Below are 27,966 nucleotides of genomic sequence, written 5' to 3'. Positions count from 1 at the left end.
TTCTTTGCTTTCGTCTTTTTCGCTCCGCCGGCGCTTCCGATTCGAACAACTAGAGCAGTGAGCAGCATCATTTAGATTTAGACCGGAATTGTAACAGGCGCACAGCGTCGATAGACCGGTTCATCGACTCGCCGCGATAATTCTCGCCCTCTAGCTGTCCCGCTCTGCCGGAGCTCGGGTTGTCCCGCTCGTACGCAGTGAGCTTTCCCTTGGAGCTTCCCTGTTAAGCGCCAATTTTAAAAGGAATTTTGTAATCCTACAATTTAAATTTGGCGTTCTGCTTTTCTGTTTTTCTCTTTTGCTGTTTTACTTTTCTTTTTTTTGTTTCGATTAACTTATGGAAAATTTTTATAAGCTTTAATGCGAAATAATTGTGTTTAGTATTTTTTCAGTTTATTTTGTTGAATACTCAAAAAATTGCTCTTACAATTGAATTTACTTTTAATATCGATATGATTGCGCGCTCTTATCGATAGCTTAACTTCTACCGATATCCCAATGACAGATATTGCACAATTGCAGCCCAGCGCTTAAATCAGCTGGCTCTGCTCGGCTGAGTTTGGCAGAAATCAAAACTTCTTATTTCTCTCTAACCGACACAAGACACGCAGCAGACAACTGGAAGAGTGAAGGGGAATCTTTCAGGCTTTGATTGACCCCATCGCAGTATCTTTAGGCTCGTTACACCTTTGGAAAATGCTACCAATTCCACTGGCGTTGCAAAATTCTGCGGTAAAAACAACAAAGAAGCGACGTCTGAAATAGGAGCAACAAAAAAACGAAATAATCAATTAAAATCGAAGTGGAAGCGAGTGTTTTCCGCGGAGTATCCTTAACGTTGGACAGTTCATCAGGATTCCGATTGCTACAAAGGACAAAACCAAAAGTTGCGTGAACAGCTGCAACAGCTGCGTGGGCAGCGACGCGGCAGAGACGCCGGCAGAAGCTGCGCAGCAATAGCAAAAACAACAAGCTTTTCGGTCATTTTTTTGTTTTCTTTCCAACAATGGAAATGCGTGAGGTCTTGAGTCGCGAGGGCAGAGAGGCGAAAAATCTGCTCGTCTACCAGTTTTGCGATGAGACAACGAGTGGTGCTACCAGTGGATTCGGATCCGTGGGCGGCGACGTTGGAGGAGGATCAGGTGGCGATGGACCAGCTGTTGGAAGCGGAGGCGTTCTTTTAAACGGTAAGAACCATCAACTGTTGCTATTGAATACCCGGTACTTGAGGAGTTTTTCTCTTAGTTTTAAAATTACTTTTAGGAAGAGACTCATGTAAAATGCTTAGTCATTACATGATAGTGGCAACTACCTTAGATACATTTTAGATGTTGTATATTGTCTACAAATTGCTTATAATATATATATAACGTACATAAGTTGTATAAATTGGTAGGCTTGATTTGTTTAAAAATGGTTAATTTAGGTATTCCACATGTCATAACCTTATAAAACTTTATGATTACCGAGTGTTCGACTTTTGGCAAATTTGATATTTTATTTGAAATTCCCATTAATAACTTAAATCTTTTGTAGGCTATCGAAAGCCACCCATGGTGCCACCGAAGTCGCCCAACGGTACGCCGAAAAACTGTCAATCGCCCACTTCCCCGCGTGTGAAGTCCTCTGCCAGTGTGGGATGCGGCGGAGGCAGTAGTGGTGGACCACGCGTGCGCAGCGCATCCACAGGAAGGGACAAGAAGTCGGAGCTGCAGGCCAGATACTGGGCCTTACTATTCGGAAATCTACAGAGAGCTATTAATGAGATTTATCAGACAGTGGAGTGCTATGAAAACATTTCCAGTTGCCAAGAGACTATTCTGGTGCTTGAAAACTATGTGCGAGATTTCAAGGCGCTTTGCGAATGGTTCAAAGTATCGTGGGACTATGAATCTCGACCACTACAACAGCGTCCCCAAAGCCTGGCTTGGGAAGTGCGCAAGAGCAATCCCACTCCCAGAGTTCGGACTAGAAGTCTGTGCAGCCCCAACAACTCGGGCAAATCCAGTCCAGCCTTGTTTCCGGGTACTCAATCCGGAGAAACCTCACCGTTCTGTGATAGTGGACAGATTTCGCCCAGGAAATTACTGCGTGCCTATGACCAAGTGCCAAAGGGAGCAATGCGACTGAATGTCAGAGAACTTTTTGCGGCCAGCAAGAGAGCTACTCAAGGATCATCACAATCTGATAACATGGAGGGTCCTCTAGATTTAAGTGCCGACAAATCTAATTTCGTGTTGCGCAGCACGCAGTATTCCCAAACGGATTTGGAGGACCCACATCTAACTCTAGCTGATGTCAGGGAGAAAATGCGCATAGAGGCGGAGGAAAGAGAAGCTCAAAATAGGATTGAAAATGAGGCTTTAGAAGAAGTGACCATTCCAATAGCCAATGAAGACACAGCGGAAAGCTTAAACAAACAAGAACCATCTTCGCTCGAACAACAAATTCTTTTCGTAGCGAATTTAAGCAAAGAACCTGAATTAATGGAAGCAGCTCCAGAAGCTACTGCTCTACAGATGACTGTGGCTTCTCTGGAGTCTATGGAAAACGCCTTACTTAATCAACAGGCAAACAAGGAGCCCACGCCGCCAAGCACTGTCGTTAAACCACTGGCGGAAATTTTGAAGAAACCACAACCCTTAAATCCTATATCAGGAAATAATGTTCAAAACAGTCCCCTTAAGTATTCCAGTGTGCTAAATCGTCCCTCGAAGAAGATGATTCCACCACCTGGAGGAGTAGCAGCTCAGAAGACCATAGCAACCAAACCGGGTCTGGTAAAACCGAATTTAACGACTACAGTCTATGGTTTACGTAGTACCAAAACAGCTCCTCCTCCAATAAAAACCATTGGAAAAATTGGATTACAGCGACATCCCAGGCCCTCCAGTAAAACCGAGTGCTATGGTCCACCCAACAATGTGGCTTCTAGATTGTCGGCCCGCTCCCGAACCATGTTGGAAATAAATGGAAGAAACACCAATTCAAGTGCTAGAACTTTACCGAAGAAGACTAATCCAGGTTCCATTTTATGCACGGCCACAAGAACTAAAATGAGTTCCAGACTAAGTTCTAGAGAGGATATAACTAGTTCCACATCCACTCTGAAAGCTAGCAATGAACAACTTTCAAATTCAAGAAACACTTTGAAGGCGGAGAATCAACATTCCGAACCAAAACATATTCAACCTCCGGCAGATGCTGACGATGGATGGTTGACTGTAAAAAACCGAAGAAGGACCAGCATGCACTGGGCAAACAGATTCAATCAGCCCACAGGATATGCCAGTTTGCCGACGTTGGCGTTGTTGAATGAGCAGCAAAAGGAGCAGGAGCACAAAGAAAAGCAGAAAGACGAAGACGACGGCAAAGTTATCGTCAAAACAATATCGGCTAAAACTAAAGCTCCAATGGGAGTGGCTAAGGCTAAAGCGAAGACATCTATATCCATAACACGACCAGAAATCAAAAACGCCAAGGCCAAGGTTAATTCATTCCCCGTTCAGAAAAGCAACACTAATCAAGTGAAGAAACCAGAGAAGCGAGAAAAGTCTGACACCACAGCTCCCGCACCAATTGCTTCCTCAAGTAACACTCGCAACAGCAGCAGCAGTATTTGTGTTGGACGCAATTCCATTATCAAACGACAGAAATCTGATCTTACAGGGCTTAAAATGACATCCTTGCACAAGGAGTACATGAGGAGCGAGAAGAATGCGCTGAGAAAACTACAACAAAAGGAGCAGGGCAACAAGCAACACAACAGCAGCTCCTCTTCCGCAGAAACCGTTGTGGAATGTAAGTACTTAATCACGTTTTAAACTAATTATGATCTAGTAAAAATTGGTATTTTTCAGCCTGCAATGAAGACCATAGCAAGATCGATATTAAGATACAAACCAACTGCGAGTTCTCCAAGACCATAGGCGAACTCTACGAGAGCATTGCCCACTGCAAGCTCCCAAGTGGAAGTCTTAAAACCAATGCTAGCAACCTGAGTGCTTGTGATGAGAACGAAGAGCAAAATACGGATGACAACGAGGAAGAGCGTAATGAAAGGATCTTAGGAGAGGTTCAGGAATCTCTGGAGCGACAAATCAGGGAGCTGGAACAAACTGAGATCGATGTGGATACGGAAACAGATGAAACGGACTGTGAAGTTCAGCTAGAGGAGCAGGACGACGGAGTTGATGGCTTGGAGATGGGCAGCGGTGATGATTCGGCTGTTTTTGTGACCATGAGCGATGATGAGAACGCCAGCTTGGAGTTAAGATACCAAGCGTTGCTTTCTGACATGTCTTGGAACGAAAGAGCTGAGGCTTTGGCCACCTTGCAGGCTTATGTTGCCAGACACCCTGGAAGAGCCCAAGAGCTTCATCAGAAGTTATCATCGCCGTCCAGGCGTCGTTCCCTACAGGAAACTCTGAAAAAATATCAAGCAAAACAGGCGAGAGCTCAGCAGAAGCGGAATCTGCTTCAGCAGGAAAAGGCAGCTAAGTTACAGCAGCTATTTTCAAGGGTGGAGGATGTCAAGGCAGCCAAGAATCAAATAATCGAAGACAAACGTCAGAAAATGCAAGGACGACTCCAAAGGGCAGCTGAAAATCGAGAACAATATCTGAAGCAAATCATTGAGAAAGCCCATGACGAGGAGAAGAAACTCAAGGAAATAAATTTCATCAAGAACATAGAAGCTCAAAACAAGCGGCTGGATCTCCTGGAATCCTCCAAGGAAACAGAAGGTAGACTGCAAGACCTAGAGCAGGAAAGGCAAAAGAGGGTGGAGGAAAAACTGGCTAAGGAAGCCGCTGTGGAAAGACGACGACAAGCCCTAGAAAAAGAACGTTTGCTCAAGCTCGAGAAGATGAATGAAACGCGCCTGGAGAAGGAGCAGAGAATTGGTAAGATGCAGGAGCAGAAGGAGAAACAGCGACAGGCTCTGGCGAGAGAAAAGGCCAGAGATCGAGAGGAGAGACTTCTAGCCCTACAAGTCCAACAACAACAGACGACGGAGGAGCTGCAGCGAAAGATTCTCCAAAAACAAATGGAATCCGCTCGACGTCACGAGGAGAACATCGAACACATCCGGCAAAGAGCTCTGGAGCTGACTATTCCCACCAGACAGGCGGACGAGGGACGTGGCGATCAGGACGTGTCCGAGGACATATTGAATGGAAACGGCACGAGCACCACCAATGAGGATTGCGACTTATCCTCTTCTCTTTCCGAGGTGGGCGGCAACACCGCTCACACGCGAAGCTACAAGAAGAAGATGAAAAAACTTAAGCAGAGGATGAATCAGTGGTGAGTAAAATGATGGAACCTAAGCGTTAAAATCTCATTGGGTTGTATAAAATTCGCATTAATCTCAGATTGGAATCTCTATTTATTGAGTTGTATGCTCTTCTTACAGCGCTGCCGAGTATTTGGAGAGTTTGGATGCCTTGCCCGCACACGCAAGAAGAGATAGTACAGTTCCCAAGCTGCTAAATCTGGTGGTCAAGGGTGGAGGTGCCCAAGGACTGGATAGAAACCTAGGCAACCTTTTGCGTGTCATACCCAAAGCTCAGAACTTAGATTTTCTGGCCTTTCTCTGCATGGATGGCTTGGGCATACTGGCCAACCACGTGATTAGCAAGAGCATGGATGAAAACTCAGAGATCTCCCGGAAGTGAGTTGACTTTGCACTTTCCACCTTTTTAGTATATGTATCGTTAATATCGCTACTTTATAATGCTCTAGGTCCGTCTATTTGGCCGCGCAGCTGTACCGGAATGCCTGCTCCGTGTGTCCTCAGATTGCTCGTCACGCTCTTCTGGGCAATTCCATAACCGTTCTGTTCGATGCCATCAACAAGAGTTTCCAGGTAATCCTCAAAAGCAACCGCTGCACAAAAGAAACTTTCACGAACTTTTGGCCACCCAAAATGCTCCACAATAAAATTGTCGCCAGGCAGTCGTCTCGCCTCGAGGCGTTGTCCGTGGGATTGGGGCAGACCCAACTAAAGTTGGCAACTCACAATTCCCCAGGCCACGTCGAAAGTCGCCTATGTGTGTGGTATAAATTCGTACTTGGCTAGGGCTTTATTCCTGCCGGCAGCCACTTAACACTTGGCCGCGTTTATGTCGCTGTCCAACTTAAACCCGCTATAAAGAAATCCTAGTGGGGCGGGAGTCCGGAGTATTAACCGAAGGTCTTTACTGCAACTATATAGTTGTGTATAGTATATATAGTTATGTGAACCGAGTGTAGAAATATTGTTAATATATAATTTTTATAATTCAATTCGATTGCCTTAAAGTATTGTTTAGATATGTCAGGGTTATTTTAACACTAGTTTTTTGAACAGTTCTATATATTTCCATAAATATTTATTATATATATTAATAGATACCACATTTGTTTATTATGCAAATTTATGTAACTCCAAATTATTTGGGAAGGGCATTTGGTGGTCGATTAGCCCCCAATACCCTTTTTGGCCCTGTTTAAAGTTTATGTTTTGCTGGCTTTTGTTTTTGCTCGTTTCGCTGGCGTTGTTTATTTGCCATTTCTTTGACGCTTTTATTTGGCGCTGCCTTTTGTTTGTTTGGCATTTTTATTTGAATTTTATTTACTGGCCTCGTGCGCTCGCTTGTCTGTCGCCTGGCCCATCAATTTTTAAGCACTAGGTCGGTTCCCTGATCCCTGCCCCCCATGGATCTCCACTTTCTGGAGCTCTTCACTCTTCTGGCCAATTTGTTGGCGTGTAAAATGCTTATATGTACATTTGCGGCTGCCGTTAAATCAATCGTTAAATCGCATAAAAAGCTACTCTTCCACCCAATATACATATGTACATTTTTGTTCCCTTTTTTTTTTAATATTTTTACATTTATTGGTGCCTATATAATGTACCCTTTCCCCGCGAGAGTTCCAGGTCAGATCAGAAAGAAATATTTAAATATATAAAATCTTAAGAAATGAGAAAAAAATATGTATGTATCAAATATTTGTTTTTTTGTGATAGTTAAAAAAAATTTATGTTTTTTATATTTGATCTAATTTAACAGCTTAAAGAAATATCGTTTAACACGTGTAATTATATACATTATTTTCTCAAGACGAAAAGATATTGTAAATTGGGTTTCTTCTCCATTTTGATAGGACATAATTTCTTGCTTTTTATTTAAATCTATAAAAATATTTTTAGTGCGCATCGCACTTTGGAGTTGTTGTTTTGGTCGTTGGCATTGTTAACTTGGCTCGTGTTCATTGTCGCTCCCTCCGGCCCATTGTCCCTCTCCCCCTCTCCACATCTACTTCACCTTCCTTTTTTTTCTTTGATGGATCATGTAAGAAGGTGGCATAAGAGGGGGAAGAGAGAAGAGCGGCGAAAAAGGCGCAACAGAGTAAAAAGTTAACTGTAAGTGAGCGAGGGAGAAACATCAATTAACTTTTTGATTGATGTGGAAGTCTCTTTCTCTGTTGCTCTGTCCGTTTGCTGTTGCTGTTTAAATTGATAATTAATTTAAACACGCGACAAGGAATTTCACTGCTGGCCCCAAAAAGCATGCAACAATCGTGCGGTGCTACTTTAATGACTTAGATAGTAACCCACTTTTCGTTGAAGGATACTTATATTTATCTATGGTTATCTTTTTAATTATTTATTAATGGGGATTCAATCAACAAATTGCCCAATGCACTAAGCTTAAACAAACATTTTCGTTGCAATAAGCGCTTTATTAACCACAAGATTTAACATACAGGATGAAATTGTAAATATTTTGATTGATTTTTATTCGAAATTAAGTCGTATAACCGAAATAGTGTCCGTTCTAAGTCCTTTTCGATCTCTTGCAGTTACCCGAAGAAAAATCACCACAACATCCGGTCGAGTTGTCCACGGAGCTAATGCTGGCCTGCACGGAGGCGCTGTCCTCGAGTTACGTGAAAAAGAACACCCACCCAAAAGTTCCGGAACGCCTGCCGGACATGATAAAGTGAGTACAACAACAAGTGCAGCTACGCCGGTTTATTGCGGCCAACTACAAAAACTTCGAATGAAAAGAGGGGAAATGCGCGAGTTCGAAAACTGGTGAGAGTGGGAGCGAGATGGCCATTGTGGTCGGCACTGCTGCCATCACTTTCGCACGCCGGAGAGGGCGTGTTCTACTGCGCGAGAGTGGGACAGCAAATGCGACTGCGCTGCCAGCGCCAACGTCGCTGCTGCTGCGCTGCCCAACCTGCTGCGTTTAAAAAATATTATTTTTAATTTAAACTTTTATTTAGTTGGTCACACTATCGCACAGCATGTGGGTCGCCATCGCATAATTTTGGGGCTTAGCAAATGAAAAACATATGGATTACGATTCTTTAACAACTTCTTACTCGCTTGTTTAGCGTTTTCAAAATTTTAGATGTGATAAAATTCAATTCTATTGTACATGAAATTAGGGCACTCCCCAACCTTTTTGCATTTTTGAGTTTAAACTCCGATATAGCACTTCACTTTAATTTTGCGTCCTGCTAGGAGCTTCAGAATCCATTTCCCCTTTCTTTTTCATCTGATTGTTTTCCTTTAATTTGCGCTCATTTTCATGGGAAAAAGTTTTAATCGAATTGTTGCTATTGTTTACGTTTCCATAGGTAAACTTTTTGCAAACAAAAACGAATTTCAGTCATCAAAAGAAAAACTTTTGATTTGACTTATTGCAATTTTAATAAATCATAAACTGTTTATGTAAAATAGTAGTGTTAAAAAATATGATAATTTTCCCTTTATATTGAACTTTAAAATCCAATATCGTAAAAAACATGATCTTTTTTATGTGTTTTCTGCGTTTGTATCAGTTAGTGTTGTGTGTTTTATCCCTTCATTGTTACAAAAAAAAACTTTGTTGCCATGCATTTTCCAATTGTGAATTGGCTTTTGTGTGTTACATTTGCGTTTGTTTTTGTTTCGGTTTTTCCTAGCCATTTTTTATGTTGGCTCTTCTTGTGTGTGCCATGGCTTTTGTTTATGCTTTTGTGTGTGCTCTGGGCTCTGACCAATGTTCTGCCTTTCCTAGGTGTTTGCTTTATTTTTTATTATTCCTTCTTGTTGACTGCTGTTTTTTATGTTCTTTGTCAATTTTCGTTTGTTTATATTTTCAATTTGGTTACAAAAGCTTTTCGTTATTTTTATTAGTCAGCCATTGTTGTTTTATTTTTTTACGTTAGTGTGTCGTCTCCTTTGCAGCCTTTTGTGGTGGCTTCTGCCGCTTTTTATCCTCATTCTTTTGGTTGCTCGCCTTTATTTCTTCGGCCATTTTTCGTAGCGCGCATTTCGGCGCTCAATTCAATTACAGCGTTTGCAAAATCAAATTTTCTTTTGACTATAATTTTCGGGGAAACAAGACCCGGCTGGCCCACCCCCTTTTCTGGGGCCCTGCACCTTGCGCCATTTTGCCTTGAAAATAAATAAACTTGGCTGAATGGAAAACTCAATTCGCCGCACTTGAATGCTCCGCCATCTTGCACTTCTTCCTCTTCTGGCCCTCTTCCGTTTCCGTTCCCGTTGCTTCATATTTTTTCTGGCCACGAAGTATTTGGAATTTTCCGGCTTCCTAATTCGATTGCATCTTTCTTTCTTGCTCCTCTGCGTGCCGCTTTTGCCGGATGCATAATTAAATTTTTGTTTACTTTTAATTGTTCAGGTGGCGGGGCTGCTTCGAATATTTTGTTGTTCATTTGAATAAAGTTCTCGGGGAGTCGTGTAATCGAATTAAAGTTGACAAAGAGGAACTTTTATTTTAGACAAGGGTTTTCATTCTTTGAGGGCAGGGAAACTTTGTTTGGCACTACGAAACTTTTGTTAAAAGATTTTTGCTTTCTACAAGAAGAACTCTCAAATTCGCAAATATTAAAGTTTGTACTTTTCTAATTAAATTTGACTTTGCATGCTGAATAATTAGAAAAAACACAATACAGATTCTCTTAAGAGCTCTGCGAGTTAGCTGGCGTTTCACACTATCATCATTTCCCCATATGATTAATCACAGCGCATCCATGTCGATTGAAATTCTATTTGGTTAACCATAATGCCCCTCATAAATCCTGCCACCATCCAGTATGTCATCCCCGTCCTTGAACCATGACAAATTTGATTTGCCTCGCTCGGGCACCTTGGCATCAAACAAAAAGCTGTGCGCAGATCTACCAGATATCTTTTTACACTGTAATTGATTTATAATTAATCAACACAGTCATTAGCCCTCTTGGTAAAAAACGGGAAGTAAATATATTTTAATCACGATTTGATCATCAATCGCAACAACTGAAAAGGCGGCTCATCGCAATCATAACGATGATTTGGCACGCGATAAAGCAAACACCCCTTGGCGCGGAATCGAAACCAGAAAGCAGAACCCAAACGCAAGCCGAATCCCAATCCCAAACCGAAACCGGAACCGGAACCCCTTTCACCTTGCCACCCCTAAAAAGCAGTCATAATGAAATATATGCATATTTCTGTGCTTGTAGGGGGGGGAAAAACAAAAGGTCTTTTCGATATTCCCCAGCTTGTCTGGCGATGCTCCGGCGACTGCCGTTTCCACTGGCAGGATGTCAACAAGGAGGACATGCTGGCAGAGTTACTTCCGCTTGCTGCTCAACTACTCGACTGCTGTGCGGCAGTTAATTTAATTACCCTTTAAGTAACCAGATCGAATGGTCAATTTGGAGTTATGGCCGGCAGGCCTTGGAGCTGCTGCATCCACATCCTGCAGGATGTGCGCATGCAGAGTCTGAGTGTGCCACTTTTTGTGGCATGCAGTTTTCAGTTGACATTGTTACGGAATTAACTGAGCAAAAAAGAAAATTCGCATTTTAACAATCAGTAAATCATTTCCAAGAAATCAAGTTCTTGGCCTAAGTTCTTTATAGTTACATTTATAATTAAGTTATTATGTTTAAAAAATGTTTGTTGATTACTCTTCAATATATTTATTATATGTTTTCATACATTTTATTCTCCCAGTGCCAATAAAAGTCATCGGCTCAATTACAAGGACAGTATCTGGCATCTAAGCACACTTGCACACCCACACACACGTGCGCCTGGGTTTTATTTTACCATCGACATATTAGTGCAACTATTAAGACCTTAAACTAGACAGCAGACCATTCCGCCCACTTCGATAGACCTTGGTCTTTGACTCTCCTATCTGGGCAAATGTATTAATTTCATTCTGGGTCCTTGGTCCTTGCTGCTCGTCTCTCTCTCGTCGTTTTCTCGTACTCCTTTGGAAATATGCTTCGACGTGTCCTGTTTCTCATGTTTCTCCTCCCTGGCCCTTTGTTTGTTGGATTTTTTATGTGCTGCGTTTAATATCCGATTTCAGTTCCCCCCTTGTCTCTGTTGATTCTTTTTGACAAAAGGCTGAGCATAGGGAAAACTCGGCTCAGTTTCTGTCTGTTTCGCTTTGTTTGGCTTTGGTGAAGTTTCCTATTTGCCCACTGCGCCGCTCCTTTTGTTTGCCCCTCGTCCTTTTCACAATTCCTCCCACCCCCGCTTCAAGGAAAATCAAAATATTGACTCTTAACGGTGCCTATTAATCTTTCAGCTACCCCGAAAATGTCAGCGGGGGAGGGTGGAAAATTTCATGGCGAGGGGGCATCAAATTCGCATTTAGCAGTCATTTTAAATTGCTCAAATGAAAGTGACATTAGGAATAATGCATTTAGGGAATGAATTTTTCCTTTTTTATTGTATTTAACTATTAAAAAACTGATTGCATCAATTATAATATATTATAATAAAATTGATTTAAAAGTCTAGTTATGTGCACTGCTCATTTCATAACTTTATTCAACGATAAGGACCACCTGGCAGCTTTTTGCATGTCATAATTGAATTCAAATCAGAGAACTGTCACACAACTAATCAGAGTTGTCATCTGAGTCCTGCCCCTCGCATTTTGAAGCACCAGTATTCCTCATCCGACTGCAGTCAACTGCTCAACAGAGCTCAGTTTCAATTTCTATTTCAGTTTTCGTTTTCAGTTCCCGTTGCTCATCTGTTCGTTTCGACATTCAAACTGTCAAAAAGTCAGCATCAATTACAGTTACAAAGACATCATGGCAAAACCCCTGCACGAAAACCCACACAAATATAGCCGAAATCGGAGCAGCGGACGGCAGGGGCGGTGTGTTCGAGGGGGTGTGCCACAAAGGAGAGGGGGTCAAGGGTCAGAGTAGTAGCTCAAAAGAAGTGTAGCCCAAAACTTCGCTGTATATTTGCATCAAAATGCATTTGGCCATAAAGGACTGAGGAAAAAACCATTGTCGAGGTGCGTTTTAACTATTTGGGAAATATTGAAAACGAAAATAACGTGGGAAATTAAAAACTTTCTTTAGGGAAAGTATATTTGATACTAAAGTATTTGTATTTCCTTTATTGATTAGATATATTTCTATATATCCATGACTGTCTGTCCGTCCGTTTTTCACCAGTCCGTCAGTATAAACGGCGAAGTCGGGAAATAGAAGAGCAAGGAAGTTGGCAAATCCTCATAACACCTATGCAGTTGAAGTTTTTCGCCTCATCGTCCACATAGTTCATAAATTTGGATAGATGTGCAGTCGCCGGTTCAAACGATTAAGGGGTATCAAATGGACTGCTGGCAACACTGGGCTTTTTCTACCTAGCTACGTAACTTTTGAGTTTACCCTCTACTCGCATAACCCGAAGAGGTCATATGCAAAAGTCTGACATATGCGCTGACATTTTGCATGCAAAAAGGCGCAGCAGCCTCAGCAGCTATGCCCTCTTCCTCGTCCGCCCTCGAACTCCTGTCCCTTGTCGAGCTGCATGTCAAAAGTTTGATGAGTGCCTGTCCAGCTCCGCCGCACGTCAAAGGACGAGCAGCGGGAGGGGCGGCGGGCAGGGGGCTAGCGGTACGGCTTTGGCTATTGAATTACCTACAGGCTCAGTCCGAGGCTGAGCCACTCTTCGTTTGAGTGCATTCGCTTTGATTTTGGCCTGGTTTTTTGTTGTTGTGCCCACTGCTCTGTTTTGGGTTTTTCCTCTCTGGGGAAAATTTCCGGGGGAGCGGGTGGGCCGGCAACAACCACCCACCAAGATGAAGTTGTCTCTGGTAGGCGACATATGTAAAATGTGTAAAGTGCAGTGCCGGTTACAGTTAATTTAATGCTCGTCAGATGCGAAGTACTATATCTCCGGGATGATAATGCACCCTCTATAAAATCACATCCTTCCTGGTTCAGTTTTCGTTGTTCCATCACTTAAAAAAAAAAACAAACAATGTTAGTTTAATCGATTAAAGATATGGAGATGGAGTTTTAAGCTAATGCTGGCGAAATGTATTTAACATTCCATTCTTTTTTCAAATAAACTTTGTTACTTCTAAGAACATCGAAGGAATTGATTTAGACAGCAGAAAGTGTTTTTTCCAGTGCAGTTAATGCGCGTTGGTAGCTCGCAAAGCAAACAGGAGCAGGGGGTGATTATGAGGGGGTGGAGATAAACAGAACGGGAACACAAAACAGGCGCAAGGACAAGGACAACCAACTGACGCATCACTCAATCAAATGGCAATTGTGAGGGCTTAACACGAGGCCTCGGGCCGCAACACAATCGAAGTGCCGAGCAACCCTCGCTCTATAGTGATATAGATAGATAGATAGATAGATAGATAGATGGTACCGGCCGCATCCCCTGCTGAAGATCCCGATACGGGGACCAAAACTGGTGCAAATTAACACGCTAAGCACTTGAATCGTACCAAATGTGGCATGAGTAATGCCCTCAAGTGGCCAGCAGATGGCGCACATTACAAGCCGCTAATCCGGGAGCTACCCTATATAACCTATAGGCGTACCCCATTCGCCGCGGGATTCGCATAAAAATTTACGATAAAACTAAAAATCTTCGCAAAGTATTCTTTGAAATGGCCAAGCCGTAAAGGTCATTTAGCACTAAAGGAAAAGTCGCTCCTATGGTTATGGCTATTCAATGGTCGCGGAATGTCTCTTACTTATATAAGGGGCCCCGCATTTATGATTGGGCGGCGACTTTCCATAAATTCTAATTTGATTTTGCCACTAAAGTGCCATAAGAACGCAATTTGGTTTCGACTCCCCACTCCCCATGCATATATTCATACTTGTACATTTATTTGGAGCAGCGCTGGAACCCTACGTTGGGCATAATTTTTTACGATGCTCACTCTGCGACATTTTCATTCGCTAGCCATTTTCCATTTTCTACTTTTCCACACACACACACACACTCTCAGAACGGAAAAGCCAAATCACAGGCGCCCATTTTCACTGACTTTGGTCCCGGACTCAAACTTTCCAATCCTGAAAGTCTTCCAGGGTATGTGAACAATCTTAGGACAGTTGTGGGTTTTTCCAAAAATTAATTTTTTTAAATCTACAATTTTACTAAAGTTTTTTTGCATAATTTGAAACCATTTAAATAATTTCCAGTTACAATTGTACATACTGTTATTGTTAAGTTATTTCCCAACCTTAAATTAGCCGCATTAGCAGGGTATTTAAATCTTCGCCTTGCCTTTCGCGACTTGGTTACTTTTAATGCCCGTGGCATTTTTTGTGACCCACCTCCTGGTCGTGTGTGTTGTTCGACTGGCTTTTGTTGGCCGTGTTGCTATTTTATTTTATTATATGCACTTTTCTTCTACAAAATGGCGGCAAACGTCGCCGCACGGTCCTGTTCGGGGTCCTTCTATGGCTCTGGTACGAATCTTAAGGAGGAGTTGTTGGGGGGAACATCGTTATGGTTGCGGTTATTTGGCGCCATGTTTTTGTGCTGCTGCTGCCGCTGTTGGGTTCCCCAGCTTTTTCTTCTTCGCGCCTCGTTTGAGTTTTACGAGCGGCTTTACTTTCTGGCAGCTATTTCGACTTTGGCTTGTTAACAGCCTCACAAAGGTTGACGGGGGATTTGGCGACCCAATCCCAGTGCCAATTCCCATAGAAAAATCCCGTCATCGCGCTGCCCCACGAGTGTTGTCCATTTCTGACGTTGATTCCCCATCCAATTTTATACTTTTCTACGTTTCCCACATTTGTTTTTTGCTTTTCTGGATGAGCATCTGCGGTAGGCAGGAGCTTGAGCAGTCGCCGCCTTATGTGGCCCGGTGACAAGCCCCATATGGAAAGCAGGCAGGCACTGAGAAAAAACCTAGCTTACACTCAAAGAAGATGTTTCACGATAGAAAGTGGAAAAGACTAAAGATGTTGTTGCCACATATGGAAGTTTACATCTTTAATTTGAGTTCCTTCTCCCAAACTAATTGGCCTTGCAACGCACTTTATTTTCTCTCTGTGTAGATGGGTTAAAACTGCTGAAATTTTATTTTCAACGCGCGTGTCGTAATTGAAGACGCCCAAACTCTTTCCCCTGCACCCCCCACCCAGCCCGCTGTCAAAATATATATACATATATGTATTTAATATAAGACAAAACGTTTACCCCGTTGCCTGTCGCCCCAATGTTTTTCTGTGCGAGTTTTTGGGGTAAATGGAAAACGCATTGGGTGGCGTTCGTTACTAAGAAAACACAGGAGATGCGACGCGAGATGGAACGGAATGGTTTGGGTCTGGTATGGCATTGCTCTATGGATGGATGGACGGATTGGATGGACGGGTGACGTGTTGATGAATTTTCGTTTTAAGAACTCGGCTAGACAGGATCGGGATTATATATCCCACGGAGTGATTGCCACATCCGTGTTTGTCTTCGCCTTTCGTTGGCCTACCGCATGCAGATTTCATTTTCCATCCCATATCTATAACTCGGATTTACTTGAGTCTCGCTGAGATATATTCTGCCGGCTTCTTGGGTTTCATTTCCCCCTATTTTGCCGCACTTTTTGCACACATTTCTGGCTAAGTCTTGAGGGCACACTTGACAGCTCAATCTCGGCACTTTCCAGGCACTCTTTAATATTTTTTTTATACCCTTAACCCCTGGTTCTCCGCGTAATGCGAGTTTAATCACTGATGTATTAAGAATAAAAGTGAGCAACAACCTCGTGGCACATCTATCTGCATCCCTTTAAACCCGAACTGACAACCAAATGTCTTAATTTATTCATAACTTTTTATATATGTTTATTAGACTGCGCACAGCGAGGGGAGGGCTATTATATTGTTGTTCCCGGCCAAAATGCAACCCCTCACCCCGCCTTAAACAATTTCCATGTTTTGATTTATGAATGATAATGCGCTGTGACACATCCGAACCCAAGCGGAGCGTAGCGAAACCAACTGGATGGGCCAGGAGCTGAGGTCTTCATTTTGGCATATGTCTGCATTGCGTTTAATTTGCATTAATGGGCGTGGTAATGGGCCTGGTACCGTGGCTTCCGATTTTTGGGCGGCTTAATGAGGCGCAGCATTGTAAAAAGTTTAACAGATTCCGCAGTCTCGCAAAAATATGCACGCCTGAAAGTATTTTAAATAAGGGGTTTCATAGCAACTGTCGCAAAAAAAAGGGTAACCTTCTGCTGGGTGGGCGTGGCAGGGGGATAAAGTCAATAGCTAATATGGTGATTATAAAGCAATTTTATGGGATTAAAGGGGCTGCGGGGAGAGTTATACCTTTATACCTCTTTTAGTTTTGTACCGAGCTCTAGCTATATATTGGATTTCAAAAGTTTTACTTAGCTCATAAACGCGTTGATAATTAAGGCACAGTTTTCTCCCGATTTTATGGACATATTAAGCCAAGAACTGACTTGCTATCTTCTTAAGCCACTCATTCTTTCACATTATTTACGATGAGCTGAGAAGTCCAAGGCGCAGATACCGGTGTATAGAAATGCATACATTATGTACAGATGTATCTCATGCGAGGGCAATCCTTTCGCTGCGGTTTTTGCTAGGCGCCATGCCTCGATTTCGACGCTACCTTGCGGTTCGCGGCGCCTTTACAGCCATCTCTTTCGGCGAGCCTATGCCGCTCTCTTTCTGCCACGCCGTTGAAAATCAATTTGCATCAGTTTCTGGGCTCGGGCATCCTCATTCTCCGACTGAATCATCATCGTCATCCGGCGACTGGCGCAAGGTAAATGAATTAAAAGTTGTCGCTGCTCCGTACGGCGATACGTACAAATTCATTTGCATTCAGAAATGAAAATAAAAACAGGGGAGAGTCCAGAAATTAATTACGATCTCAACTGGAACTCTTATCAGTCGAAGGTGCGGCCCTGAAAAAACACACAGCTGCCTTTTTCGCCTCTCCGCCTGTCATTTGATTTGTATCTCTGTTGTTCTTATTTTACACTTTTCGGTGTCCCGTTTTTTATTTAAGGTTTATTCGAAAAATCTGAAATTAGTAACCATTTTCGCAAAACAGAGGGGTTTTAAGGGTTTCCGTTGACAGCTGTGTGACCACCAAAAAATTAAAAAAAGGAGCCCTTGGGCAGGGCGTGACCGTAACTGATGTCCTGTCGAGTCCTTGAGCATAACCAATTGGATTCGATTGGATTACACAAATGAAGAACAATTATAAAACAGCTCTCTTAAATGTGAGTTCTACCTTTTTTCATGTTTTATGATAGGGGTGTTCGGGGTGTAATTGAAATATTCGAAACGAGTACGGGTATCTAAAGTGAATATCTTATACTTCACATAAAAAAATAAACTAAATCTGTTCGCTAAACACAAAATATGTGCACAAACATTTGTTGATTTGAATATTTAATGAGTATAAACGAGGACTTTTTTAAATTTGATTTCCAATCGATCTGGACTTCTCATAAGCCCCCCGTGGCGGAAACTTTCAAATTGCACCCAATCATAACCGCATCTCCGCCTCAGCCAAAACATTTACAAATGCAATTAAACCATAACCGTCCACCCAGAGCATAAATTCCATCCGCACATAGGGGTGTCCTTTTTCCAATGACCATTTCGCTATGTCTGCCACAGGAAGGATAGTTTCGTAAAAAATCAAAAATGCTGTGCGCCCGAATGCGGTAAATTCAATTTCAATTCGCTTCTGAATTCCGAATTGCATTTTCCGGGCAATAATTGATGGGCAGCGGAGCGATCGGTCCTCCGCCAGTCGCTGTGGTGCCCTCTTTCAACAATGGGATAAGTCTAAGTAAGTGGGTTATTAGCGCCGCAGGATGTCCGAAGTGGCAAAAGGACATGCAGGCCGAAAGGAGACCCCTGCCGACGAAGGAACCCTTGCTGGGCATTAGAGAGTCACGTCCCAGCTTCTGTTGATGTGATTATTGTTGTTGGAGGCGTTTCGTATTAGTAATGTAAACATGCACAGGGAACAATGTGAAAATTTCTCTTTCGCATTTGCATTATAACCTCCAATACCAATCGGCATTGTATTCGATTTAGTATTACTTCCCATTTAAAACAACGTTATATAATAACTTTAAAATATTGGCATAGATTGGGGTTTTTTTTCTGAGTGCACCGAAAGGTAAGCAGCAATTGAAATTCACGAGAGGTCTACTGTTCCGAGTCTAAGCTCCATTAGCCACAATTGAGATCTCTCCATGGCAAATCCCTGTGACATGACGAATTGTCTTAGTCCTGGCCGGGATTTATGTAATAAATATAACCCCCTTGCCGCAGTTTTAGTGACAGCTGCTGCACGTGCTGCCCTAGTAAGCGCCATAATTATGATGATAAAATGATGATGATGATGATGTCACACTGTTGGTGGCTCTTAATGATAACGATGTCCCTGCTCTCGCCCACTGATAAGGTTACTTAACACCACATGCCCACATTTTCCGCGTCGCCCATTAAAAGTTCACCCTCTCGCAGTACAACAAGCCCCGTTACCCCTCGGCCCCCGATTCCCTTTATGGCCATAAAGGAGTCGACCAACTTGCAGCATGAAATTATTTAACACGCAGCTCTAATGCATAAACATGGCCAACAAAGTTGGCAACCGAACCCCCTGTACCAGGTGTTGTGTAATTTCAGCATCATCAATGATAGCCATGTACGCGCCGAAAAATTGGGTAGAGGTTGTGCATTTAGTTTTGTTAGCAGTTCTATTACATTATGATTTAAAACGGCTTTTAAAACAGTAAAAACCTATCCGGATTGTCGTTTTATAATTGTATAGCTTATATTAAATATTGATAATTATATACTCGTATGTATCGAAATCCCTTGTAACTCCTATAGCTTAGAGTAAAAGATAGATAGGTCCCCAGTCCCCTAACTTCTATGCCTTGCTTTCTCGTCCGAGGGTTGCTTCAGTACTTTTGGTCCTCCTAGCCACTTGTGGGCAATCAGAACTCTCGACTTTGGCCGACTGTTTGACTGCCGATTGCTACCCCTAAAATGGGACTCGAGTTGCATTGTTTTGACATGACACCCGAATCGGGAGGCCCGGGGATATATATGTATATACGTATGTTCTGCCCATCAGAAGGGGGGAGTTTGGAAGTTTGGAACGGCAAGGCGCAGGCGCGACAGTTTTTAACCCTCCGAAAGGAAACAGTTGCTCTTAATCAAGTGCTGACAAGCGGCGGAGAAAACAATTTGAAATCGCATTTTAATCAACTCCGGCTCGTGCGCACTGCGGAAAATGAAGGGGTAGCTAGCGTTTCCTGATCTCCTTTTTTCCCAGCTTAGTTTTCAGTAACACCTTTAGAGCCAATCCGTGTGAGTCGCTTGTTTTGCCTGCCGACTACAATCGAATTTCCAATGTTGTTTTAGGCCACCGCAAGGCGTTGAGTTTTATGCACATGAATCTGACCTGGATCTGAATTTGAATCGGGTTCGGATGCGGATGGGTTTCCACGTGTGTTCTCGGTTCGGATGCAGAGTGGCAGCCAGCTGGCGTTTTTCTTCCCAGCCTCCCTTGTTGACTTTACTTGATTGAATGAATTTGAATCTGATGAATTTCAATGGTTCGTGTTGAAATTGAATTACTGCGAAAGCTGCTAAGCAGATTTGGTTGTGAAAATACAGAATGTGTTGGGGTTAAAAATGTCCAACGCATTTTGGTAAAAATTTGATTTACTGTGTGTGTGTAAATAAGTTAATGAAAAATGCAATTTGTATGTTCTGAGATAATTTGAATCGCTTAACCTGCCATCATTGAATCATTGACTATAAAATCCTTCAGTTTGCCACAGAAATGAATGAGTTAGTCAAATTACATTAACACTCAGCTATACATTGGGTTATTATGATTTAAATTTAATTTGCCTAATTTGTTAGTCAACTTTTTAATCTGTCGAAACATGGAGTCCAATAGAGTTAAAGCGTTTCGCGCCCAGAATTTAGCCACCAATCTCATAAACAGTATTAAAATCGATTGTCCAATTGTTTGAAAAGCCACGTGCTGTGCAAATTTCGATTGAAAGCCCACCGACAATGGCAACATAATTCTTTCATATGCTAATGAGCAGCACGCGTCTAGCATTAAATGTGCTCAAAATGCAAAACCGATTAGCAAAAGATTCAGATACGTTCGCCCATAAAATACTGCTATATGTTCGTAAGCAAATACGAGCGGCATTTGCGAGGAGTGTGTGAGTTCCCGGGAATTGTGACATTGCATCCATTTAGCAGCTTTCGTAGATTCAAGTGCAAGTCCTTCTCAAACCATTTGCTTTTCTTGTTTTTGGAGATGGAATTTCTTCTCTTCGGCCACGGAGAGTGAAAGAAGGAGAAATTGTTGTGCAAATAATTTCAGTTTGCTTGATGTTTTGATTTCAATTAGGCGAGTGCTGATTACAAACACTAAAAATATCAAACAAAACCTCGTGCTCTTTGTTCGTTCATTATTTTCTGTGTGATTTATCATAATAAACGAAAGCGAGTCGTCAACAAAAGGAGCTCATTCATCGTTTGATGTTTACAATACAAATGAATGGCATACAGATTTCTGCTATTTAAGTGGCAAGCCATAAACATATACAGATCCATAACATTCTACAAATGAATGATTGATATGCCATGACAATGTCCTGCCGCAAAAATCTGAAAATCCAGAGTTGACCACCGAAGCTGCCGTGGCAGCCGTGGCAGCGTTGAAACGCAAACACGGCCAGCAGCAATTTTGATGCCATACTATATAGCCGAAAATCCATTTTGACCCCTTTTGACGCAGCCAGAAGTCCTGTTCGCAAATAAAAGCGTCCATTACTCAAACGCTAACACACACGCACATAAGCAGCCAAACGCACACACACACCCACTGGAGAGGCAAACAAAGCAGCAAGGACTACGTGCCACCGCCAGGATGAGACCCAAAGTCCCGCTCCACTGTACCTGAATCTGTATCTGTGCTGCCAGCTTAAGATACTTGCGTGAAATGAGTTCTGATATCAGCATTAACTGAAAGTAGATCGAAGATCTTGGCATAAAAGCAAAGGTTTTTTTAATATAAAACTCTAAGCGCTTGCAAGTTTTTAAATTATTTTAGTTGTTTAGTTTTTTATCGTAACAAAGCAAAAAAAAGCTCAACACTTTTTGTTCTGCAACCATTTGAAGTTAAAACAAAACACTTTTGCAAGCTGAAAAATAAAGCTAAAAGCACATCTTTGCTGATCCCATGCTGATATCCCCACAACATTTCTGGCGTTGTCAACTGTAAACATACTTGAGCTTCCTGTTTTGCTATTTGTGCCTCGCATCGCACACAGGACACTTAGCGCAGACAGGCGGACACAAGGACACAGGACGAGCGGACTAACGGACATGGGCAGACCCGGACGCAGGGACAATCCACACGATGTTTGCTCTCCTGGTTGGTCAATCTAACCCACAGCCTCGCCCGCTGTCCCTTTGGCCTCTGCTGGACAAAAAGTACTCGGCAAACTCATCAGCACCACAAAAATATCCTTAATAATTTTCTTAAACCAACAAGCACAAAGCTAGCACGGAGCTCGAAGGATGCTTTTACCCCCGTTCTGCGGGTGAGTTTGTGAGTGGGTGGCCGCCCCTTTTCCGCCGCCAGTGAGCTGTCATCGTTTGTCATGTGTCCTGGCCCGAGTTTCGCCTGTGGAAAGTATTTAGTTCGTTGGTCGCATCAATCCAAACACAAAATGGCCAACTCCCCGGCCAGCGACGTATCGGATGTGGCCGAGGTTTCCTCTCCCAGGACAGGACAGACCGAGGACCGAGCACCAAGGACTAAGGACCCCGGGCAGGACATAATCGTCAGTGCCGTAAAATAAACAGCAGCCAAAAGCAGCAGCCAACGATGGCGACAAAATAAAAATAAAATGCGACAACACGGGGCGCAAATGGTTGTCGAGGGGCAAAACCACTGGCAGGACACCCAGACAGGACTTTTTCGGGTGTGAAAAGGCATTTGGTGCAAAGCTCGAAATAAAAATAAGAATCCCCGGCGAAAAAAAATTAACATCCTTGTTAGTTGTGAAAACACGTTCGCTAAATACGCGCGACAGTTGCAGGCGCACCAACCCCCTTTTAATCATCAAGGACCTCCCTCGAGTGTGAGTGTGTGTGTGTGTGTGGGACAGGCGCAAATATTTTAACAAGTGTCAAATGCACACGCTACTTAACTCAAGCTCTGTGTGTCTTGTTTATTAAACAAAATAGTTGCAATTGGCAAGAAAAAGTGCAACCCCTTGCCGCTCGCTTCAAAAATGTACTTTTTTTGTAAAAGAAACACGAAATGGTTCCCTTTCCTCTCTCAACTGGAAAATGTCCTTTTCACGGGCGCTTGTAATTTGGGCATTTGTGTGCATTGATTTCGGCACTTAAGACGCATAATCGGCAGCATAAAACAGTGAGGGCAGCGGATTTATGAACACTGTAAATAATTTCGCCCTCGAATCCTTAACAAAGCGTTTGTCAACTAATGGGAATAGTCTCTTCATTCTGTAAGTAGCTTTAGCCATTATTTTATAGCCGCAGTTTTTGTCAGTGTAGTCAACGAGCAGCACAGTTCGCTGAACAACAATGTGCAGAAGGAAGGGACTAGGGGAGGTAACCGGAAGCGGGAGGGACCGGGAGCAGTCCTGCAGGACCATGGGCATGCATTTCGGCATTTCGGGCTCGCATAAGCTGGATTAAAATCAAAACAGATTTGCGCTGACAATGACAACAGGCATCAGCATCAGCATCAGAATCAACAACAGCAGCCAGAGCAAGGACATGTTAATGTTCACTCGGAGGTTAAACAGGACACAAGTCCTCCACCCCCGATATGTGAATGGAAACACCTTGCTGGCAGAGCAAATGAAATGTCATTTGCCCGTTGATTACCCGGGATAAAGAGGAGTCCTCTCTCCTCCTCTCCGGCCGGTGGGGGATACTTGTTGTTTTGCGAGGAGGGAGTATGAATTTAAATCGCTTTCAAATCATATGACACATGGTCGGGTTCCAGTCGTTCCACCCCGTGCCTTTGAACGCTCCGGGCGATTAACAAGTGTGGAGTGTCCTGGCCCAAAAGGTAGCCAGTTGAAGGGGAAGTGGGTACAGGATCAACAGAACTAGCAACATATGGACATAGAAACCACGGGGCAAACAACGAGAAATCGGCCGAATGACTACGGCTAAATAGCAATGAATAGCTGAAAGGCACTACAGTTGTTCGGCAAACAGGGATTCAATGGGGATTAACTTAATTAAATATATCATAGTTATTTAGATGATATCAATTGAATACTTCGCCTTTTTCCTTTACAGCTATGCTGTGATCACGGGCCTGATCGAGGTCCTTTCCCGTCGCATTCAGAAGGTGCGGGAGTCCATCGAGGGCAACAAGAGTGTGATGCTGGGTCTGCTGACCACCTTGGGCTTCCTGTCCCGCTTCATTGATGCCTGCCAGCCGGGTGAGTCACACTAGCCAGCTTCTGAAGTCGCACCTGCCAGAGGGTAAATAAACCGGAGAAGGATCGTTGCTTATTCGTTTCTCTATCCTCCGTCGACAGGTCCTGCCGATCCGACACGTCTGCTGAGCGCGGCCAAGTCCACCGAGCTCTTTGGAACCGTTTCGATGCTCTATGGCTGCGTGATGCCAATGGGTGAGTTTCAACTGAACCAAACAGTAGCTGAAAACTGAATTGCGGTGGAGGGGGAGGAGTGGAGTGGCGGAGGTGCTAATTAGATTTCAATGCACTTTACGAACAACCCATGCAACGTGATCTCCTCCCAAAGGCGGAAATTAGTTTTGATTTTTCCGTAAGCCTCTAATGTTTTATGAGTGAATATCCGCTATCGCCGCTCATCCGCCTTTCCTACCTATTTTCTGAATCATTTTCTTATTTTTTATTTCTGTTCTGTTCTGTTTTTGCAGGTGAATGCATTCCACCACGCACGACCGCCCTGGCGGCATCGACTTTTCATCTCTACGTGTCCCTGGCCTCCCTGGATGTGAACACCTTCCAGGTGAGTTTGCCCTTCAACGGGTGGGGGATTCTTGGGAGTTTCGGCGCAAACGACAAACGTCGAACGTCGTGCGTCGCCGTTTAAACAAATCAAAAAGTCAGCCAGCCAGCTCTTAACCCAATACGAAGGCACCGTGGTTAGGGCCTAAAGATATCCTGATAATATTATCAAAAATTTAAATTAAATATTTTGTAATGAAATAATTTACAAGGTATTTAAACTTTTAACAACGATGTTTTAATTTATTATCTAATCAAGAGTCTTGAAATAATTTATTTTGCGATACATGTATTAAACAGTTCGACGAATTCATCTAAAATAATTAATATATATTGTAATTCTTATCTTAATTCCAATTTATTTGGAACCTAAAATTGAATCCATTCTTTCACCAATGTGACTCGATTTTTCCTGCTCAAGCAGCGAAGCGCAGAGAAAATTTCATTAGAATTTCTCTCTTCTGTTTTATTTTTTCCCGTGGAAACTGCTGCTGGTGGCGTGTGTATGCGTTTGGCTTTTCTTTGCTTTGCACTCCTAAACTTTGTCGAACGTGAAATCGCCTGGTGAAAATTGAGAAAATCGGCAACAACAACAATAGTTGCATTTGCATCGGCGGGAGGAAAATCAGGGGGGAGGAAAAGTTAGTGTAGACGTTTAAAACTTTGCAATTGCGGCGGCTTGCAATCTGCGAGTGAGTTTCGACAGAGTGATTTGCATATTGCCAAATGTCATGACAGCCACCACGAGAATTGTGTATTTAGTGGGGTGGGATTTTCCGGAGGAGTACCCTGGTTTGGGGAAAATGCACAGGAGTCAGGGCAGAGTGACATTTGCCGAACAGACAACACAGCGCCAAATGACAAACACAACATGAGGCACAGACGCCATTGAACCGCGATGACATTTCGCTCTATACCCGTGTACCTGTGAAAATTCAGAGCAGAAAATGGCCAAAACGGCGGGATTGGGTGGTGGGTGGTGGGTGGGTTGCTGCCTGCCTGGGGGCATCAGGCAGGACACGAAATAGAGGATGGGTGGCATACGCAAATATTTTGACACTTTACTTGGGCCAACTGTCGGCTGTCGTCTTGGCGTGGCCTAAAATATTTATGCCAACCGTAACGAAAGGAGCCGAATGGAGTTGGAATGGGCCAAGTTCGGTTGGCAGCCAAAACCGCGTTAATGAAACAGAATACGGGAGTGCTACAATCGTGAATCAAACTGAGGCTCGGCACTAGAAGACTATTGGTTGCAAATAATGGAACTTAAAGTACTTGTAAATAAAGTCAATATCAAATTATATCTATAAATGTGATGAGCAATTGCGTTCTTTACTTGAATATGTACACATAAAAATGTTGTGATACATTTATTTAAAATGAATAGATTTACCTTTGACTTTTTAACCAGCTACCAAACTGTGAAATAGCTGTGTTTTTCGCAGAGTGTGGCAGCTAGGTTTTAATTTCCTGTGTACCTCCATCCCGGGTATCTGAGCTCTCGAGTGTGTGCGTCTGTTCTGTTGCACGTGTCAATATTTAACAGATGCAGGCTGGCAGAGGCAAGGCTACGCACTTGACAAACTAATTTGCTAGACAAACTTTGCCGCTGCCAAAAGCTCCGACCACGAATTGCACTGGGATTAGAGCTATTTGTTTTAAATTACCACAAAAATAGATAAGGGTTTCGTTTCGGTTGCTCGTCATCACCAACATCATCATCAAGTTTTGAGCGAGGGTCGGCTGCTCCGTTTCTGGCAAATAATTTGATTCGGTTTTAATCAGCAAACTCAATTTTCGAGAGCCGCTCCAGAGGCCGCGCTTGTTTTTGCGTAAATATTGACTTTGTAAAATGAAATTTTCAAGTTTAACCCAAGCCCAAGCCAATCCGAAGCCCACGCAATTTCAATCGTTCTCGAGCTCTCTCTCTATCTGTGTTGTTTTTTTCGAGCTGTATTTTTTCGTTTCCGGCTGGAAAATCCTTGCCGCTCGCTCATATCCTGCCAGGGTCGGAATAGTGAGGGGGCGTTGTTCTAGCCAGCCAGGCATGTCAATTGTTTGGCTAAATATTTGCTCAGTGCTCGTACTCTTGCTCATACTCGAACAAGTTGCCAGTTTCAGTTGTTGAATTTCGAGTTTCGGGTTTTGGCCTGCCAGGACAAACAAATTAGAAGCGCTCTCTGGCTCGCTCGACAAGTCCCTTATGCAAATAGCACGCAAATATATAGGCAAGATTAAATAAACAATCGGGCCGCAGGACGTGACGGCCCTTCATTTCCTGCCCTAAACAAGTGGCACTCTCTGATATTTGCTTTGACTTAATTAAAACATTTGCTCAGTGATTTCGGCCTCGGTTATTTTTTACCATTGTTGTTGGCTTGTGTTGCCAATTAAATGTGTTTCGGTATTTTCAGGAGGCCCTAACTGTGGAGGGTCCTTTGTCGCTGAAGCTGTTGGACGTGATGACCCTCATCCTGAACTGCAGTTTGGTGAATGAGCAATGGTCAACGAACAACGAGAGCTGCCCAATGCTGATTGACCTTGTCGCCTCCCTGGCCTTTTTCTGCGTCAACAATCGCAGACATCAGGACCTGCTGATATCTGAGCAGTACGCCGTTATCTTCAAGTGCTTGGCCAAGCTGCCCAGCCAGTTCAACCCTGTGATTTATCCGTTCCTGGTCACGGCTTCCTTCAACAATCCGCCAGCCAGGGAGTTCCTCTGCAAGGACTTCGACTTGACGGTAAGGGGCTAATAATATCTGATTAAAATGGAACCTGTAATGATTTGGCTCATTGAAATGATGGCTTACGTTTACAACAAATATTTTCCATATCCTTGCAGTTCCTAGATGAGTACAGCAAATCGGATATGGCCCAAAGGAATGTGGTCATTAAAATGATAAACAGCCGCACCAAAGACAAAATCAGCGCCGGTAATAAGAAAAATGCGTAGATACAAGATACGCGCGAGGGCGGCAACTCAATATATTATATAAAGATATGTATCCCATAAAATTATCCTTCAAACTGAAGACCCAGCTTTCCAAGTGATATTATTTTCGAAGAAAATGAAAAATCTGAAGGACAAAACTACTTGAAACATTCGCAAGGAGATCAACACCAGGATAATTGAATATCGAATGCAGAAGCGGCACACAAAATAATATTGTAATATTATCTTAAACTAGTTTACTAAACAATCACTTCATCTCACGCACTCTCACACATTCGCTAAACACATTCACAACAAGAGACGAACTGGCATAGATTTTATATATTAATATATACACCTAGGACATATACTTATTGTAACTTATGTTTAATGCAAAGTATTAACACTAGTTTAGCGCCCCTATCCACAAACTCCTCACCCACTCACATAACAAATTCTCGAATACCATATATACAATTTTCACCAACACAAAAAAAAAATAAAAATAAAAAAAGGTAAACATAAATGCAATTACCTTTTTTATTTTTATAAATATCAAAAAACAAATAAAAACGCGAATGAAATAAAAAACTGAACAATCAAAGTCGTTTCAAGAGTAAATACTTGGTATAATTGTTAAAGGGGGTTGCTTTTTCATTTAATTAA

General features: G+C 42.8%; 1 protein-coding gene across 1 annotated transcript; it reads left to right on the top strand.

Annotated features, from left to right (window-relative positions):
* The first annotated feature begins 200 nt into the window (after window positions 1-200).
* LOC6614606 (S phase cyclin A-associated protein in the endoplasmic reticulum) lies at window positions 201-27,800 on the top strand. The gene is made up of 11 exons (XM_032717902.1): window positions 201-1,187; window positions 1,537-3,801; window positions 3,861-5,307; window positions 5,417-5,674; window positions 5,746-5,869; window positions 7,849-7,988; window positions 23,668-23,813; window positions 23,913-24,005; window positions 24,278-24,369; window positions 26,783-27,109; window positions 27,211-27,800. Exons 1-11 carry the CDS (start codon window positions 1,007-1,009, stop codon window positions 27,319-27,321), a joined length of 5,184 nt encoding a protein of 1,727 aa, XP_032573793.1. The 5' UTR covers window positions 201-1,006; the 3' UTR covers window positions 27,322-27,800.
* The last annotated feature ends 166 nt before the right edge of the window (window positions 27,801-27,966 follow it).

Source organism: Drosophila sechellia, chromosome 2L, assembly GCF_004382195.2.
Source record: "Drosophila sechellia strain sech25 chromosome 2L, ASM438219v1, whole genome shotgun sequence".
NCBI lineage: Eukaryota > Metazoa > Arthropoda > Insecta > Diptera > Drosophilidae > Drosophila > Drosophila sechellia.
This window is presented reverse-complemented; position numbering and strand designations above follow the sequence as displayed.